Source organism: Colobus angolensis, unplaced genomic scaffold (assembly GCF_000951035.1).
Source record: "Colobus angolensis palliatus isolate OR3802 unplaced genomic scaffold, Cang.pa_1.0 Scaffold27, whole genome shotgun sequence".
NCBI lineage: Eukaryota > Metazoa > Chordata > Mammalia > Primates > Cercopithecidae > Colobus > Colobus angolensis.
This window is the reverse complement of record NW_012115932.1, coordinates 14,951,253-14,969,283: the sequence shown is the minus strand read 5'-3', so window position 1 is coordinate 14,969,283 and position 18,031 is coordinate 14,951,253. Positions and strand designations below refer to the sequence as shown.

General features: G+C 35.9%; 1 protein-coding gene across 1 annotated transcript in view; it reads right to left on the bottom strand.

Annotated features, from left to right (window-relative positions):
- RANBP17 (RAN binding protein 17) overlaps positions 1–18,031 on the bottom strand; it is a 428,836-nt gene that overhangs the window by 317,557 nt on the left and 93,248 nt on the right. Inside the window, exon 14 of the mRNA XM_011947772.1 lies at positions 15,060–15,195. Coding sequence (XP_011803162.1) covers positions 15,060–15,195 — 136 coding nt within the window. The remainder of the gene's footprint in view (positions 1–15,059; positions 15,196–18,031) is intronic.

The following is an 18,031-nucleotide window of genomic DNA, read 5'->3' as shown; positions in this document are numbered from 1 at the left end:
TTTCCTTTTGTGTAGGAATGTTTAGTTTGACTTCCTTTTCATTTACCTAAGTTTTCTGTGATTCTATTTCTTACTAGTTGACCCTCAAACACTATTCCAGATCTGTAAAATTCAATTCCTCTCAACCTGGTCCAAGACAGCAAGTAATCTATCAGTTCTTTAAAGAAAAATGACAAAACAAAACACCTATGATCTCTTATCTGCTCCAGTTTGAACTGGTTGCTCTCAAGGCCTGAGGCACAACTGTTATCCTAGAGTTTCCCCTGGCCTCTCTCCTGTGTTTGATCCTCTGATTCTCAGATACCATGTCTCCCCTCTTCCTCTTTTCTGGGTTTACTTTTTTAATTGAGTAGTGTATAGTTTCCAGCAACTTCCTGGTAAAAGATTTAAGAGAAGTAAAGTTTGAGGCTTTGTCTAAGTGAAAATGTCTTTATTCTATTTTCATACTTAAGTTTTACTGGATATACAATTTTAAGTTGAAATTCATTTTCTTTCTCAAAACTAGCAAGGCAATGTTTCACTGTCTTCTATTTTAGTATTGCTATTGAGAAGACCAATATAATTTTCATTCTTAGCCCTATGAATGTAACCCTTCTTCTCTCTGGAAGCTTTAAGGATCTCCTCTTTTTCCATTCCTGATGCTGTGAATTTCCAATACTATATCTTAATATGGATCTTCTTTCACTCACTTTGCTGGACCTCTGCATAGTCCTGTTCAATATGGAACCTGTTATCTTTCACTACAGGAAAATTTCTGGTATTTTCTTTTTCTCTTACTGGAACTCCCATTAATTCAACGTTGGACCTCCCGGATTCTCTTAATTTTCTTTTCTCTCCTACTGTCCAGTTTTATTTTAACTTTCTTTTCTGCATTCTAGGTGATATTGGCTACTTTATCTTTCAAACCTACTAAGTTTTAATTTCTTCTATCATGTCTTAATTCCAAAGAGCTCTTCTCTGAACCATCCTTTTAGCAAAATCCTGTTCTAGTTTCATGGTTTCAATATTAATTCTGTTTTCCTCCAATTTCCTATTTTCTGTTTGTTTTTCTCTTTGGTTTTCATATGAGATTTTCTTCAAGAGGCTAGCCATTGTCAATTGTATTATCAGAATGAGTTACTCAAAAAAGAAGAGGAGATTTTTGTTCACAACAGGCCTTCTCATCCAGTAAACCTCACTGTAGGGTCATAAGCAGTTAGGCTGATTTTAAAATTGAGGCTCCTATATATCTATATCTGTAGGTCTCTCTCTTGAATAAGCTTCTTCATCACAAAAGCATTTCACTAATTTCTTGCTTTGGGGTTTTAACCCTAGCTAACAGTTCATGACAACTAAGAGTTGTAAAGTGTCTAAGAATATTTTTCAGTCCAGTGTCTTATTCTTATTCCCTTGAACCTCATGTTCAAACTTCCATAAAAAACCTCCTGTCTCTTGCAAGAATTTGGGAGAGAGACAATCTCCAGTTGTGCTGGGGCAGGTAAGGGTTCTAGGAATTTAATTAATCCTAATTAAATCAGTTATCCTATTTTTAGCCACACCCTGAACTGCAGCATTCAAAGGTATCTAGAGTCTCCAAGTTCTGAGCTTTTCCAGGGTTCTTAGGGCAAGTCATCTAACTACTGGTTTTCTTCCCTATAGGAATTTAAGGTTAAAATCTCTCAGGTACATTAAGACAGATACCATTTATACATCTGGTTGCTAGTTTCAAGTCTCCTAACATACTGTATTAGTCCATTTTCATGCTGCTGATAAAGACATACCTGAGACTGGGTAATTTACGAAAGAGGTTTATTGGACTGACAGTTTCACATGGCTGGGGAGACTTCACAACCATGGCACAAGGCAAGGAACAGCAAGTCATGTCTTACATGGATAGCGGCAGGCAAAAAAAGAGAGCTTGTGCAGGAAAATTCCCCTTTATAATAACCATCAGATCTCATGAGACTTCCTATCATAAGAACAGCAGGGGAAAGATCCGCCCCCATGATTCAATTACCTCCCACCGATCCCTCCCACAACACATGGGAATTCAAGATGAGATTTGGGTGGGGACACAGCCAAACCATATCATTCCACTCCTGGCCCCTTCCAAATCTCATGTCCTCACATTTCAAAACCAATCATGCCATCCCAACAGTCCCCCAAGGTCTTAACTCATTTCAGCATTAACTCAAAAGTCCACAGTCCAAAGTCTCATCCAAGAGAAGGCAAGTCCCTTGTGCCTATGAGCCTGTAAAATCAAAAGCAAGTTATTTCCTAGACACAATGGTGGTACAGGAATTGCATAAATACAGCCATTCCAAATGGGAGACATCAGCCAAAACAAAGGGGATACAGGCCCCACGCAAATCTGAAGTCCAGCAGGGCAGTCAAATCTTAAAGCTCCAAAATGACCTCCTTTAACTCCATGTCTCACATCCAGGTCACGATAATATACGAGGTGGGTTCCCATGGTCTTGGGTGGCTCCACTCCTGTGGCTTTGCAGGGTAGAGACTCCCCCCTGACTGCTTTCACAGGCTGGCGTTGAATGTCTGTGGCTTTCGGCTTTTCCAGGAGAACAGCGTAAACTGTCAGTGGATCTACCATTCTGGGGTCTGGAAAACAGTGGCCCTCTTCTCACAGCTCCACTAGGTGATGCCCCAGTAGGGACAGTGTGTTGGGGCTCCAACTCCACATTTCCCTTCCACATTGCCTTAGTAGAGGTTCTCCATGAGGGCCCTGCTCCTGTAGCAAAATTCTGTCTGGGCATCCAAGCGTTTCTATACATCCTCTGAAATCTAGGTGGAGGTTCCCAAACTCTAATTCTTGACTTCTGTGCATTTACAGGCTCAACACCACATGGAAGCTGCCAAGGCTCAGGGTTTGCACCCTCTGAAGCCATGGCGTGAGCTCTACATTGGCCGCTTTCAGTCACAGCTGGAGCAGCTGCGACACAGGGTACCAAGTTCCTAGGCTGCACACAGCATGGGGACCCTGGGCCCAGCTCATGAAACCATTTTTTCTTCCTAGGCCTCTGAGCCTATGATGGGAGAGGTTCCCCCAGAGGTCTTTGACATGCCCTGGGGACATTTTCCCCATTGTCTTGGGGATTATTATTCAGCTTCTCATTACTCATACAAATTTCTGCAGCCAGCCTGAATCTTTCCCCAGAAAATGGGATTTTCTTTTCTATTGCATTGTCAGGCTACAAATTTTCCAAACTTTTATGCTGTTTCCCTTTTAAAATTGAACACTTTTAACAGCACCCAAGTCACCTCTTGAATGCTTTGCTTAGAAATGTCTTCCACCAGATACCCTAAATTATCACCCTCAAGTTCAAAGTTACACAAATCTCTAGGGCAGGGTCAAAATTCCACCAGTCTTGTTAAAACATAGCAAGAGTCACCTTTGCTCCAGTTCCTCATCTCCATCTGAGATCACATCAGCCTAAATTTCACTGTCAATATCATTATCAGCATTTTGGTCAAAGCCATTCAACAAGTCTCTAGGAAGTTCAAAACTTTCCCACATTTTCCTGTGTTCTTTTGAGCTCTCCAAACTGTTCCAACCTCTGCCTGTTACCCAGTTCCAAAGTTGCTTCCCGATTTTCTGGTATCTCTTCAGCAATGTCCCACTCCAGTACCAATTTACTTTATTAGTCCGTTTTCATGCTGCTGATAAAGACATACCTGAGACTGGGAATTTACAAAAGAAAGAGGTTTATTATTGGACTTATAGTTCCATATGGCTGGGGAGGCCTCACAATCATGGCAGAAGGCAAGAAGCAGCAAGTTACATCCTACATGGATGGCAGCAGGCAAATTAAGAGAGCTTATGCAGGAAAACTCCCTTTTATAATAACCATCAGATTTTGTGAGATTTAGTCACTACCATGAGAACAGCATAAGAAAGACCTGTCCTATGATTCAATTACCTCCCACCAAGTCCCTCTCACAACACATGGGAATTCAAGGTGAGATTTGGGTGGGGACACAGCCAGACTATATAATTCTCTAATTTTTTCCTTGCAAGTGTATTATCTTTTATTGTTCTACTCTCATTATAATACAGTTTCAAGGGGATAGAAGGGTAAATGCGAAAATGTAATTTGCTATATTTAACTAGAGTTCTTGTAATTATTTCTTTTGCAAATTAAATATTTCAAATATAGAGAAAGGTATAAAATATAATAAACACCCATGCACACCCACCATGCAGACTAAGAAAATATTACAGATATGGTTGAACTATGCCTTTTGCTCTAATCCATTCCTCTTCTCAACCAGAGATAACCATTATCCTGAATTTAGTGTTTACTAATCCCATGCATATATTATTTTTACCATAGGTAGAATTCATGAGCATATAATTTTCTTAACATATTTGACATAGGAGTATCATTTGTATCCTTGTATGACTTTTTTCATACCATATTGTGGATGGTTTTATAGATTTATCCAAAAATAAATGTAGTTTTAGATCATTCATTTTCATTGTTATACAAAAATTCCACTGTGTGACTATACCATAATTCATCCATTCTTCTACTGATGGGCAAGTTCCCACTTTTTTTCACAATTACACACCAGTCTTCTGTGAATAACCTTTTGTAAAAAAAAAAAAATTACTTGAGGCATAATATGAAGTGCATAAATCATAATATGACCTCAGTGTGTCTTTATATATGTTTACACTCATATAAGCCCCATCAACATAAAACATTTCAAGGTACCCAGAAGGCTCCCTTGGTTCACGTTCCCAGTCAAAATATTCTCCCTACCCAAAGGTAACCACCATTCTGACTTCCATCACCATAAATTCATTTTGACTGTTATAGAAATTGGTAAGTGGAATAATAAAATATGTCCACTTTTGATCTTTTACATTCTTCACCATAGGTGATTACTGTAAATTCATCATAAATTCATCCAAATTTTTGCATGTAGTTTTTTTTTAAATCGTTGTATAGTATTACAGTGTATGACTCTACATTAATTTATTTATCCATTTGACTGCTGACAGATGCTTCGGTTGTTTCCAGTTCTTGGATATTATAAATAAAGTTGCTATAAATATTCTTGTACATTGCATTTGGTAAACATATACATTCATTTCTTCTGGATAAATAAGAGTAGAGCTGATGAGTCATAAGGTAGACTATATTCAGCTTTAGTACATATCGCCAAATAGTTTCCCAAACATGATTTTATCAATTTACACTGCCACCAGCAACAAATGGTATCACGTGTTCCACTCCATCATCAAGGTTTGGTTTTATCAGTTTTTTAAATTTTTAGCCATTTTGTCAGATATGCAGTGATATTTCACTAGGTATTAATTAGTATTTCTCTGATGATGACTAATGATACTGAACACCTTTTTATATGCCTATTGGCCATTTAGATACCTTTTTTCAGTGCTTGTTTAAACCTTTTGCCCATTTTAAAAGTGGGTTTTTTGGTCTGTTTTTTTTGGTAACAAGTTGACATATTCACCTACTATATAATTCACACACTTAACGTGCACAATTCAGTGTTTTTTTCTATGGATATGTGCAGCCATCACCACAATCAATTTCAGAATATTTCAATACCACAAAGGTATTTCATACCTTTTGTCCACGACTACCCAATCTCCAATAATCCCGGGCCTAGGCACCCAATAATCTACTTTCTGTTTCTATGAATTTGCCTATTCCAGACATTTCAAACCACTGGAATCATGTGGTATTTGTTTTTTTGTGGCTGGCTTATTTACTTAGCATGTTTTCAATTATCATACATGTTGCAGCATCTATCCTTTCTATGGCTGAATAACATTCCATATGGGGAAATACCAAATTTTATCTATCCATTCATCACCTAATAGACATGCAAATTTTTTTTCCACTTTGTGGCTACTGGGAATAACGCTTCTGTGAACATGTGTGCAAATGTTTATGTAGTTTCCATTTTCTTGGATATATACGTAAGAGTAGAAATACTGAATCATGGTAATTCTATGTTTAACCTTCTGAAGAACTGCCAGACTGTTTTTCAAATTGGTTGCAATATTTTACGATCCTTGCAATGGTGTATGAAGATTTCTATTTCTCCACATTCTCGCTCACATTTGTTATTATCTTTTTCTATCATATTCATCCCAGTGAGTGTAAAGTGGTATCTAATTCCGGCACTGACATGAATTTCTACGATAAATAATGATGCTGAAGATCTTTCCATGTCCTTATTGGCCATTCATACATTTTCTTTGGAGAAATGTCTGTTTAGATCTTTTGCCCATTTAAAAAACTGGGTTATTTATCTTTTTATTATAGAGTTATAAGAATTCTTTATAGATTTTAGATGCAAGACCTTTATCAAATATGATATGCAAATATCTTCTCCCATTTTTGTAGGTTGCACTTTCCCTTTCTTGATGATGTCCTCTGAAGTAAAAAAATTTTTAAATGAAGTCCAATGTATCTTTTTCTTTAGCTGCTTGAGCTTTTGATGTCATAGCTAAGAAACCATCGTCCAAAGTCATAAAGACTTACTTCTACGTTTTAAGCATTTTATATTTTTCTCAGCTTTAGATCTGATTCATTTTGAGTTAACTTTTGTGTATGGTGTGAGAGAGGGGACTAACTTCATTCTTTTCAATGTGAAAATCCAGTTGTACCAGCACCATTTGTTGAAAATTCTTTCACTACTGAGTTATCTCGATGCCCTTGTCAAAAATCACCTGACTACAAATGTGAAGGTTTTTAGCTGGACTCTCCATTCTATTTCATTCATTTATATGTATATTCTTACCACACTGCCTTATTATTCTTACTATAATAACTCTATTGTAAGTAATAACTTACTGCTGCTTTGTAGTAAGTTTTGAAATTGGAAAGTGTGAGTATTCCAACTTTGTTTTTGCCCAAGATTGTTTTGGTTATTCAGCGTTCTTTTAATTTCACATGAATTTAAGGATAAACTCATCAATTCCTGCAAAGACCACAACTAGGATTTTGGTAGAGACTGTGTTAAACCTAGATCAATGTGAAGAGCACTGCTATCTTAACAATATTAAGTCTTGTAATCCATGACTATAAGCTATCTTTCCAGTTATTACAATCCCTTTAATTTGTTTCAACAATGTTTTATGGTTTTCAGATTATAAGTTTTACACTTCTTTTGTTAAATTTATTCCTATTTAATTCTTTCTGGTGCTATTATAAATGGAATGTTTTGTTCATTTTGTTTTTGGTTTGTTTATCTAAGTACACAGAAATTCAGTCGAGTTTTTGTATTGATCTTATATCCTGCAAACTTACTGATGTTATTAATTCTAACAGTTTTTCAGTGGATCCTTAGGATTTCCTATACATAAGATCATGTCATCTGCAATTAGAGTTGTAATCCGTTTATTCTAGATTCCTTTTTTTAAAAAATCTGAATGTCTTTTTTTTTTTTTTTTCCTATTCATCTGGCTAGAACCCCTAGTACACTATTTAATAGAAGAGAAGGGAGTAGCCATCCTTGTCTTATTCTCGATCATAAGAGAAAGCACTTATAAGATGTTGGAATTCATTTTCCATTTTTAATAGCTTTTACATCTATATTAAGACCCTAGTACTATTCAAAGAACAGAGAGAAAAAGAATAAAAAACAAACAGAGCTGCAGAAAAAATGTGGGAAATTCTTATGTTAAAACCTAATTTCCAATGTGATGGTTTTAAGACAGAGGGCCTTTGGGAGAGAATTATAAGGGGGATTAGCACCCTTATAAAAGTGGCAAAGAACCTAGTTGAATTATTGTTTGTGTCTTATTGTTTTGTAAAAAAGAACTTGTAAGGAATGATACAGAATATTTGGCTGAATAAATTTCTTTCTTTTTTTTTGAGACTGGAGTCTCACTCTGTTGCCCAGGCTGGTGTACAGTGGCACGATCTCGGTTCACTGCAACCTCTGCCTCCCAGGTTCATGCAATTCTGTCTCAGCCTCCAGAGTAGCTGGGACTACAGGTGCGTGCCACCACGCCTGGCTAATTTTTGTATTTTTAGTAGAGACGAGGTTTCACCACATTGGTCAGGCTGGTCTCGAACTCCTGACCTCAGGTGATCCACCCGCCTCGGCCTCCCAAAGTGCTGGGATTACAGGTGTGAGCCACCACGCCCAGCTGGCTGAATAAATTTCTAAGCAAAATGGTAGCTTGGTTTCCCTTGAATGTTTATAATAATAAAATGTGAGAAGAAAAATGATTTAAAGACAAAATTACTAATCAAAAGGAAAAAGAACTTAAAGGTTTGAAAAATTATCAGCCTGTCCATACTGTAAAAAATGAGAAAGTGTGTTCAGGAGAGAACACAAAAGGTGTGGCTGGACTGGCAGGTGCTATTCATCAAGACAAGGGAAAAAATGACCCTGAAAGTGTATCACAGATCTTTGGGGCTGTCTCCCAGTCTGTCTCCCAGGCCCAGAGTACAAGTGCCTGGAAGAAAGAATGACTTCAAAGGAAGGGCCATAGGTACTCACAGGACCCTAGCACTTGCTACCTGGCCCTGCCTTAATACTCCACTCCCCACATTCTTATGCAGTGCTCCTTGGCTGCCCCCGGTGCAGTTCCATAGGCCCACGTGCAGCCTGGGCTATAGGGATTACCCTTTCAGAGGGCACAGATAGTAAATGCTGGTGGCACACATGCAGTACCACCTTCTCCAGCTTGCAAAATGCTCAAGCCATGGGGGTGTGGACACCTCCATTTCCAAAATTAGAGCTGCCTGGAGCTTCAGGTGTACAACTCAGGCAGAGGGTTTCTGTGAGGACAGGGCCACCAGAAAAAGTCCCCACTATGGCAATGCCTAGTGGAGTCATGGAGGCAGAGTCATCTCTGGAACTCTAGACTAAAAGAGCCACTGGCATGTGATTCCATCCTGGGAGAGCGGCCGGCACCCAACTCCAACATATGAGAACTCTATCACCTAGAGCCTTGGGAGCCTAATTCCTACCCCAGTGTGTTCAGAAGGTAGGACGTTAAGTCAAAGTCAAAGAAGATTATTCTGGAGCCTGAAGATTTAATGTTGCCTTAAGTTTTGAACCTGTTCGAGACCTGTCATTTCTTCATTGCTGTGTCTCCCTTGTGGAATGGCAAGGTCTATCCTGTGCCTGTCCCACCATTGTATTTTGGAAGCATACGACGTTATCTGATTTAACAGGCCCACAGCTAGAGGGGTAATTTGGCGCAGAATGAATCATCATGGAGTCTCAATATCTCATTTAGATGATATTTACATGAGACTCTAGGCTTCAGACTTCAGAGCTGACTGTAGGATAAACTAAGAGTTTGGGGACTAAACTAGAATGGAATGGCATTTTGCATATGAAAAGGACACGCACTTTGTGGGGCAAGTGTGAAATGCTATGGTCTGAATGTTTGTATCCCTGACAAAAATCGTATGTTGAAATCTAATTCCCAGCATGATGATATTAGGAGGTAGGACCTTTAGAGACAATTAGGTCATGAGGGCAGAGCTCTCATGGATGAGACTAGTGTCCTCATAAGAGGTCTGAGAGACTTTGTGTGCCCTTTCCACTATGTGAACACACAGGGAGACGGCACGAACTATGAAAATGGAAAAGGGCTCCTACCAGACACAAAATCTGCCAGCCTTGATCTTGAACTTCTCAGACTCTCAAACTGTGAGAAACAAATGTTTGCTGTTTATGGTATTTGTTAACAGCAGCCCAGAGGACTAAGCCAATGTTTACTGACCACTGTGATTTTTCTGTGAGTGTTTATTCATTTATTTTGGCCATTTTACTACCAGGTAGCTTTTCTCTTATTTATTCACAGAAATTATATAACTGAATGTTGATTCTCCATAAGTCACATGTATTATGAATGTATTCCTACAGTTTTTCTTTATTACTCTGTCTATTGTGTCTTCTGATTCACAGTTTTCACTTTTAATATAGGTCTAGAAGTTACCAACTTTTGAGTTTAGAGCTTAGCCTTTTTATGTCTTAAAAGATTCTTCCCTATCCCTAAATCATAATATTCTGCTTTTCATATTTAGAGTCTGTCTTCTACTAGAAACTGATTTTTGCATGATATGAAGTCATAATCCAAATTTTCACATACAGATAACCAAAAATCCCAGCAGTATGTATTTAATAGTCTGTCTGGTCCTCATTTCATCATATGCTGTTCGAATGCATACATGAATCAATTTTATAATTTTTCCCTTATTTGCCCATGTTCCCTTTAACAAAAAACTTACAGGGGAGATGGATGATCCTATTCACTTTTGTATCCCTGGCATTAATACATAGTGGTTACTTATCAACAGTCACTGAATAATGAACAGGAATAAACCAAAGGAAAAAAGGCAGCAGCACATATGAATCATGTCATAAAGTGGAATGAAAATAAATGATTTCAAAGGTAGGCAAAGTTTTATCATAAGCAAGAATTCATTTTATAAGTAACAAGAAATCAATAAAAAAATTTAAGCAGAAAAATTGCATAGGAAAAATTTTTCTTAAAGACTGGCCAAACTTAAAGTCTGACAAAAGCACATATAATGACAATAGAAACAGACACCTACGCTGCTGGGCGAGAGAAAATAAACTCTTACAACACATAGGAAGGCAACCTAATAATATCTAGTAAAGCTTAAGATATGTACACTTTACAGCCCAGCAATTCTACTATTTATCTTCAAAAAACTCTTACATATGCATGAGGAGGCAGATATGAGAATATTTACTGCAGTATTGTTTGGAAAAATTGAAAATCTGGAAACGATCTAGCATATCAACAATAAAATGACTGCATAATGGCATAGTAATCCACTTGAATACCACTCAATAATTAAAATAATTAGAACTATATGTGTCATTATGAATAAATCTCAAAAATAGTGATCAAAAAAGATGAATTCCGGCCGGGTGTGGTGGCTCATGCTTGTAATCCCAACACTTAGGGAAGCCAAGGTGGGTGGATCACCTGAGGTCAGGAGTTTGAAACCAGCTTGGCCAACATGGTGAAACCTCATCTCTACTAAAAATACAATAAAATTAGCCAGGCATGGTGGTGCATGCCTGTAATCCAAGCTACTTGGGAGGCTGAGGCAGGAAAATCGCTTGAACCTGGGAGGCGGTGATTGCAGTGAGTCAAAATCGCGCCATTGCAGTCCAACCTGGACAACAAGAGTGAAACTCCACCTCAAAAAAAAAAAAAAAAAAATTCCTAAAGATCCAAACTACATAATACTTTTATGTAAAGTTAATAGTGCTGTGTTTTGTTTATAAATACACAGAAATGTAGAAAAAGTACAAAATCATGGATGAGAATAATACTAAATTTAGGACAGTGGTTACTTTGGGGCAAGAAGCTAGAGAAATAAAATAGGAGCAACAACAGGATTATTGATGTTTAACTCAAAAATATACAGATCTAAAGCAAATATAGCAAAGCATTAAGACTTGACAAAACTGAACGATGGGCATATGAGTGTTCATTACATTATTCTCTTTGGTTTTCTAATAAAAAATACTCTGGTGGCAGTATGGAAAACAGACTAGAGTGGGGAGAAGCAAAATGGAAACAAAGAGGGCAAGTAGAATACTTCTGAAATTCCATGGGAAATGACAAGCAGTGAGAGTAAGGCTAAAAAGAAAGGGGCAGAAGAAAGGAGTACACCTGAGAGATACCCTGAAAATAAAATTCACAGGATTAGGTGACAGATTGGATACAAGAGGTACAAAACGGAAATTCAATGTCATTCTTCTTTAATATAGGAGAAGTAGGAAGAAAGAGTTTTAAAAGATAGTGAGTTCCTTTTTGGAAATAAGTTTGAAGGGCCCATTCAACATTCCAGTGGAAAGATCCAATAGAAAGGAGGCAATATACCAAAGTGGTCAGCAGCTCAGGCTCTGTAGTCAGGTGCCTAGGGTTCAAATTCAGGTTGAACCACTTAAACGGATTAGTTAACCACTCTAAACCTCAATTTCCATGTCTACAGAAAGGGAATATGTTAACAAAATCGCTATTTTCATAGCATTTTGTCAGAATGAAATTATATAATCCCTTTCAAGTCCTGGGCAAAATATGTGACACAGACTTATTGCTCAATAAATGCCTATGGCTACTGTTTCAACATTTTTCTCAGGTATAGGATTTCTACCACATACATCACTTAGGACATTTTAGTAATTCCACCTTGGTTCCTAAATAACTTATTTCTATAAATTATATTCTGCTGTCCATACAGGCTTTTATAAAATGTTCAAGATGCTTAATATCATACTTTATTTATAAATGCTGAATAATTTCACTCAAGTCAGCGTAATTTTCCAACTCAAGAATATATCCTTTATTACCTGAAAGTATTATACACGAGATCTAGGCCAAATTCCTATAGAATTCTACTAAATACACACATTCAACAGTAAGTTGAAAGCACACAAACAATACATACATGCCAGGCTCTTTCAGACGATAACAATAAACAAGGCAGAAATAGTACTAACCAAAATTATAGTCTATTCACTAACAAGTAATTACAAAGCAGTGCAATAAATATTAAAACAGGGAACAAATGGGTGCTACAGAACACAGACAAAAAGAACACTCAGAACTTGAGAGTTAAAAAGGGAATCCTAAAGGATGGGGTCTCTAACGACAATAAGTAGTTGGCAGAATAAGGCAGAGAAGTGCAAGCTGGATTAAAAAAAAATAGTGTCTTAACCCATTTATGCCTGAGGTTGGAATTTTTTGAATTTCTGCAATCAGACCTTGGCGATGACCTTGAGCAGTAGGATATAAATAACTCCTGCATGCTCAGTGTTCCAATAATGGAACACTAGGCATAATTAAGCAGGGGGAACATTTTCTTTTAATACCTGGAATGAACAGACAGCACAGACTGTTGAAGAACCTGAAATAAGTTTACCACATATAAAGTATGCAGTGCAAGTATGGTGTACTGAAGTATGAAGCTGGAGACATATGCAGAAGACAGATTGGGAAGAACCTTGAAGTCATACTCTATATGATGCAATTAAATGAGACTGCTTAAAAGTGCTTAGCACAGTTCCTGGTACAAAATAAGCACACATTAATTGTTAAACATTCATTTGCTATTATCTAGTACTCTCCCACTTTTTGTCACAATTTGGAATCAGACAATACACCCACCAAGAAATATGTTCTACCCACTCTTCTTTACATAGTTGGTTGCTAAAAAAATTGTATATATAGTACTTTATAGTACTTATGAAATGTCTTAGAGAGTCTGTTCTTTCATTAGTAAAATGAGGACATTAACACCAACCTTGCAAGCCTACAGTAAGGAATAAAGCTAGTATGAAGAGTTCCTAGTAAGGAATAAAGCTAGTATGAAGAGTTCCTAGGAGAGTGACGGGACACATAATTAAGGACTTCTGAAAATGATTTCTATTAAAACAGATTAGCAGGTAAGTCAGAGAAATCAGAAAGTAGGAAGATTTAGTTTCACTCTGGGGTTATGCAATAGAAATGCCTTAGAAATTTTGTCACCTTAGGACTAACTTCTTTTAATAGGGTAAGATACACACACCAATAATGTTAAAGTTACAATAAAGGAGTCAATACCATTCTGATGACGTGTTTACTTTTTCCTAAAGTGCAAGCTTTTTCAAAAACAAAAAACTAATCTGTAATTTGCTTTTTTCACAATTACCTTACATTAAACGTTTTCAAAGAAAATCCAAACTCCCACAGCCCTAAAACAACTAGTCTCATTTTACATATTTCCTTCCAGGTGCCTTCAAAACAATTAATTAGGTTTTTCTACTCCATATTATACTGTTTTGATTTAAGACCTACACCAAATGGATACTGTATTAGCAATATTTTGAGGGTAACCCTTTTGCAAAAGCAAAGATACTCTCTAGACATATTAAACAAGAAAATTTATCATCATTTGATTTATATTCAATCTTCAAGTATCACATCTGGGACTATAAAAAAGGCACTCTGTTATATAAATTTTATAGTATGTAATTATTGTCTGATTCTAATTTGTCTTACTGACAACCTAAAACATTTATTTCTAGCTACTCTTTTTCTTCCAAATGGTCTCACTCGGTGGCAGCTAAATTCTAAGAGAATTTTATTGATATTAATCCTAAATGACAATATCATAATATATTTGAGAAAGAAATTATCAAGTGACATCATTTCCTTAAAAAAGTACAGAATATTTTACCTGAAATAAACTAAAGGATAATCTTAAAATCAAACAAAATATTTTTTTCACACTACTACACAATTATTATCAGAAAATCCTACGTAAACTGAAGGTTAAGTTAAATTTCCTAAGACAAAACAGCTAAAATGAGTATAAAAAGTTTATTTTAGAATTTTCAAATAAAAAATCCTACAACATCACTAAAACAAACTCAAATGTTCAAAAGAAATGAGAATATCCTTAGGACTTCTTATGGAGAAGATTTTACTCAGTGTCAGTATCTAATTCTACTAAATATCTGCTTAGGGTTCACATAAATGCCCTTAATAATCTTTCATTAGATTTTAAGATCAAGTCATCTTAACTTGCTGATGCTAAACATTCAATTATCATACTATGAGTATTCCTAACATTAAGGTTATTTGCAGTCTCTTAAGGACACATCTAATTTTCCTAGTCCTCGTTATTTAATCATGTAAAAATGCCAAGAAATTAGTGAAACATACTGGAAGCCACATAAATAAATAAGCGTCCAAAAAACCTCAGAACTACTAAAACAGCAAATCTTATGCTTTCAGTCTTGAAATACAATAAGGCAAAATTGATTAGTGTTTAAAATAATCTCAACTATTTAATGACTATCCATGTAAAACATATTCACTACCTCTCTTGTCACTCAATCGTTAAAGAAAATGGTAAATTAGGTATAAAACAAGCAACTTAATTATACATTGCACTTCAATACCAATTCATCAATGGATTAATCAATTACACATCTTATGTAGAAATTTCCCAAATATATCATTCAGTTATATATGTACATCTTTCTTCATCTCCAATAACATGTTTTAAAACTCTCTAGTAGTAAAAACCTACCTTTGAGGTTCTTTGAAGTTGATCACCAACATATGTTTTACGAAACTGATCCAAGAACCACAGAACTGCAAGCTCTATTTTCTCATTAGAACACCGAGGCAATCCAGTATCCATTAAAGATATAAGCTGAAAAACTCTTCATGGGGGGGGGGGGGAAAGCTTCAGTACAAAACCTTAGAGAAACAACATTAAAACACTTACTATAAATGTAATATAATATATAATCACTGTAAAAAGTAGGAAAATACAAAAACACATAAAGAAAATTTTTTTTAATCATCTGAAATCCTACTACTGAGAGATATTACAACTTGGTCTAATTCCTTCTAGCCTTTTTTCCCTAAGACATACACACACATACACATAAATGCAAAACTCTGTATGTATATACAGATATTATTTTACTAAAAACTGATAAATGCATGGCATACACATAAAAAATCCTATACATAGATATAAATTTTCAGTAAAAGAAGAATGATATTAAGTATGTAGTCTAGTATTTCACTTTTTTACTTAATCTTATATTTCTAAACAATTAAATATTTTGAGGTTATGACTCAAAGTTCAAAAAAAATCCAGACGTACATCTAGCAAAAGTTATATCCCACCCTTAATGAACAATAAAATTTTACCTTAAACTACAAGGTGATCTTAACAAAATCAAATATTTCTAACACCAGTTAAACTATCATTAAGGGAAAATCATAACTTTTCTATTTATTATTATTCAAAACTATTATTAGGAAATTATAAATGAACTGAAGATTATGTTAAATTTCCTACAGAAAAAGCTTAATTCAATATAATGAAAAATTTAGTGCAGAACCTCAAAAAAGAAATCCTTCAATATTATCTATTTTCATTAAAATTTTCTGGTGGATGACTGCCAAGTACCTTGTGCTAACAAAATCAATATAATATAATAATTTTTCAAGAGACAGAAGTAGAGGTTGTTGAGGAAGCAGTACCCTTTTCTAATTTGCACAAAGGCAGCTCTGCCTAGCCCTGACACATCCAGTTTTCCACATATGCACACATGAACATATACACACACATTATTAATAGTTTATATGTCCTTTCAGATAATATTTTATGTATGTACATGCAAATATTTTATGTATGTACATGCAAATATGACTCTCCTCCCAAACCTTCTGAACACATAGAACGTATTACCCACATGGTTCTAAGCTTAGCTTTTTCCATTTAACCATCTATCTTAGAGCTCTTTACACATCAGACATAAGAAGGTTCCTCATACTCTTCTGAAGCTGCTGAACATTCCATTATATAAATACACCATAATATTTTCAAACATTCCCCTACTGATGGACGCTAAAGTTGTTCACAATTTTTTTGCTGTTACAAAATGCTGCAATTAACAATCTTGCATATGTCATTTCACACATGTCCATCTATAACATACATTTCAAAAAGTCAAGCTACTCATTCAAATGCATAAATTATTATAATTTTGATAGCTATTACCAAAGTGCACTCTATAAAAATTAAAATAATTTATACTCTTACCATCACTCCATAAGAGTATCTATATACATACAGACAGGATAGTTCAGGATGAGAGAAAATTAGAATTTCTAGAAGGTGGAAAAATGGCATCTTGGTGTATTTTAATTTGCATACCTCTTATGCATGCGAGGTTAAAAATTTTTCATGTCATTTTCTGTGACCTGTTTGCTCATATACTTTGCTGATTTTTTTTCCATTTGGTTGTCTTTTAATTACTGAGTTTTACAAATTATTTACACATCAGAGGGTTGACCTCTTTGCCTACAATTGAACTGTAAACAACTTTGTGTTTCAATTGTCTCTTGGCTTTATGACAAAGGTCCCCAGCCCCAGGATGCAGACCAGTACTAGTCCTCGGCCTGTCAGGAAACAGGCTGCACAGCAGGAGGTGGGCAATGAGCAAGCAAGCATTATCACCCGAGCTCTGCCTCCTGTCAGATCAGTGGTAGCACGATTCTCACAGGTGTGCAAACCCTACTGTGAACTGTGCATGCGAGGGATCTAGGTTGTGTGCTCTTTATGATAATCTAATGCCTGGTGATCTGAGGTGGAACAGTTTCATCCTGAAACCATCCCCTGCCCTGGTCCATGGAAAAACTGTCTTCCGCTAAACCAGTCCCTGGGACCACTGGTTTATATAATGTTTTATAATGTTTAATGTTTATAATGTTTAATGCCATGCAGAAGTTTTTGTTATTGTTTTTCTCATGCAGAAAATTTGATCAATTTTTTCTTTCATGGATTTTGCATAATAGCAAGGTCTTACCTGAATCTGAGGAATTTTGTGATTCTTTTTTCTACATTTACCTCTATGATACATTGGGATTCATCTTGATTATACAGTGTGAGACAGGGAGCTAACATTATTTTTTAAAGATGCCTATCCAGTTGCTCCAAAACCATTTATTTCCTGTAGAGTTTATCTTTTGTTCACCATTATGAAGTACTTATCATATATACTAGGATTCACTTATGCATTCAAAACACTTACTGAACCCTTTATTCTTTTCTACACTCCATCACACTAAATATATCCTGACCAATTATTTTTACCATATTATTAAATAATTTTCCAAAGCACTGTTTTTAATGGTTGCATAAAATTAAGGCTACATCAAAATTTAATCATCTTATTTTGGATAAAAATTCCTATTTCTAAGTAAAACATAACTACTTTCCCCTCCTTTACCCTCAATGACTTCTCAAAACAAAATATCTAAGTCACAGCATACGAAGTTTTTCAAAAACTTGCTATGTATTGCCAACATGTTAAGAAAAAATATTCTGGGGGGGCGGAGCAAGATGGCCGAATAGGAACAGCTCCAGTCTCCAACTCCCAGCGCGAAGGACACAGAAGACTGGTGATTTCTGCATTTTGAACTGAGGTACTGGGGTCATCTCACTAGTGAGTGCCGGACAATCGGTGCTGGTCAGCTGTT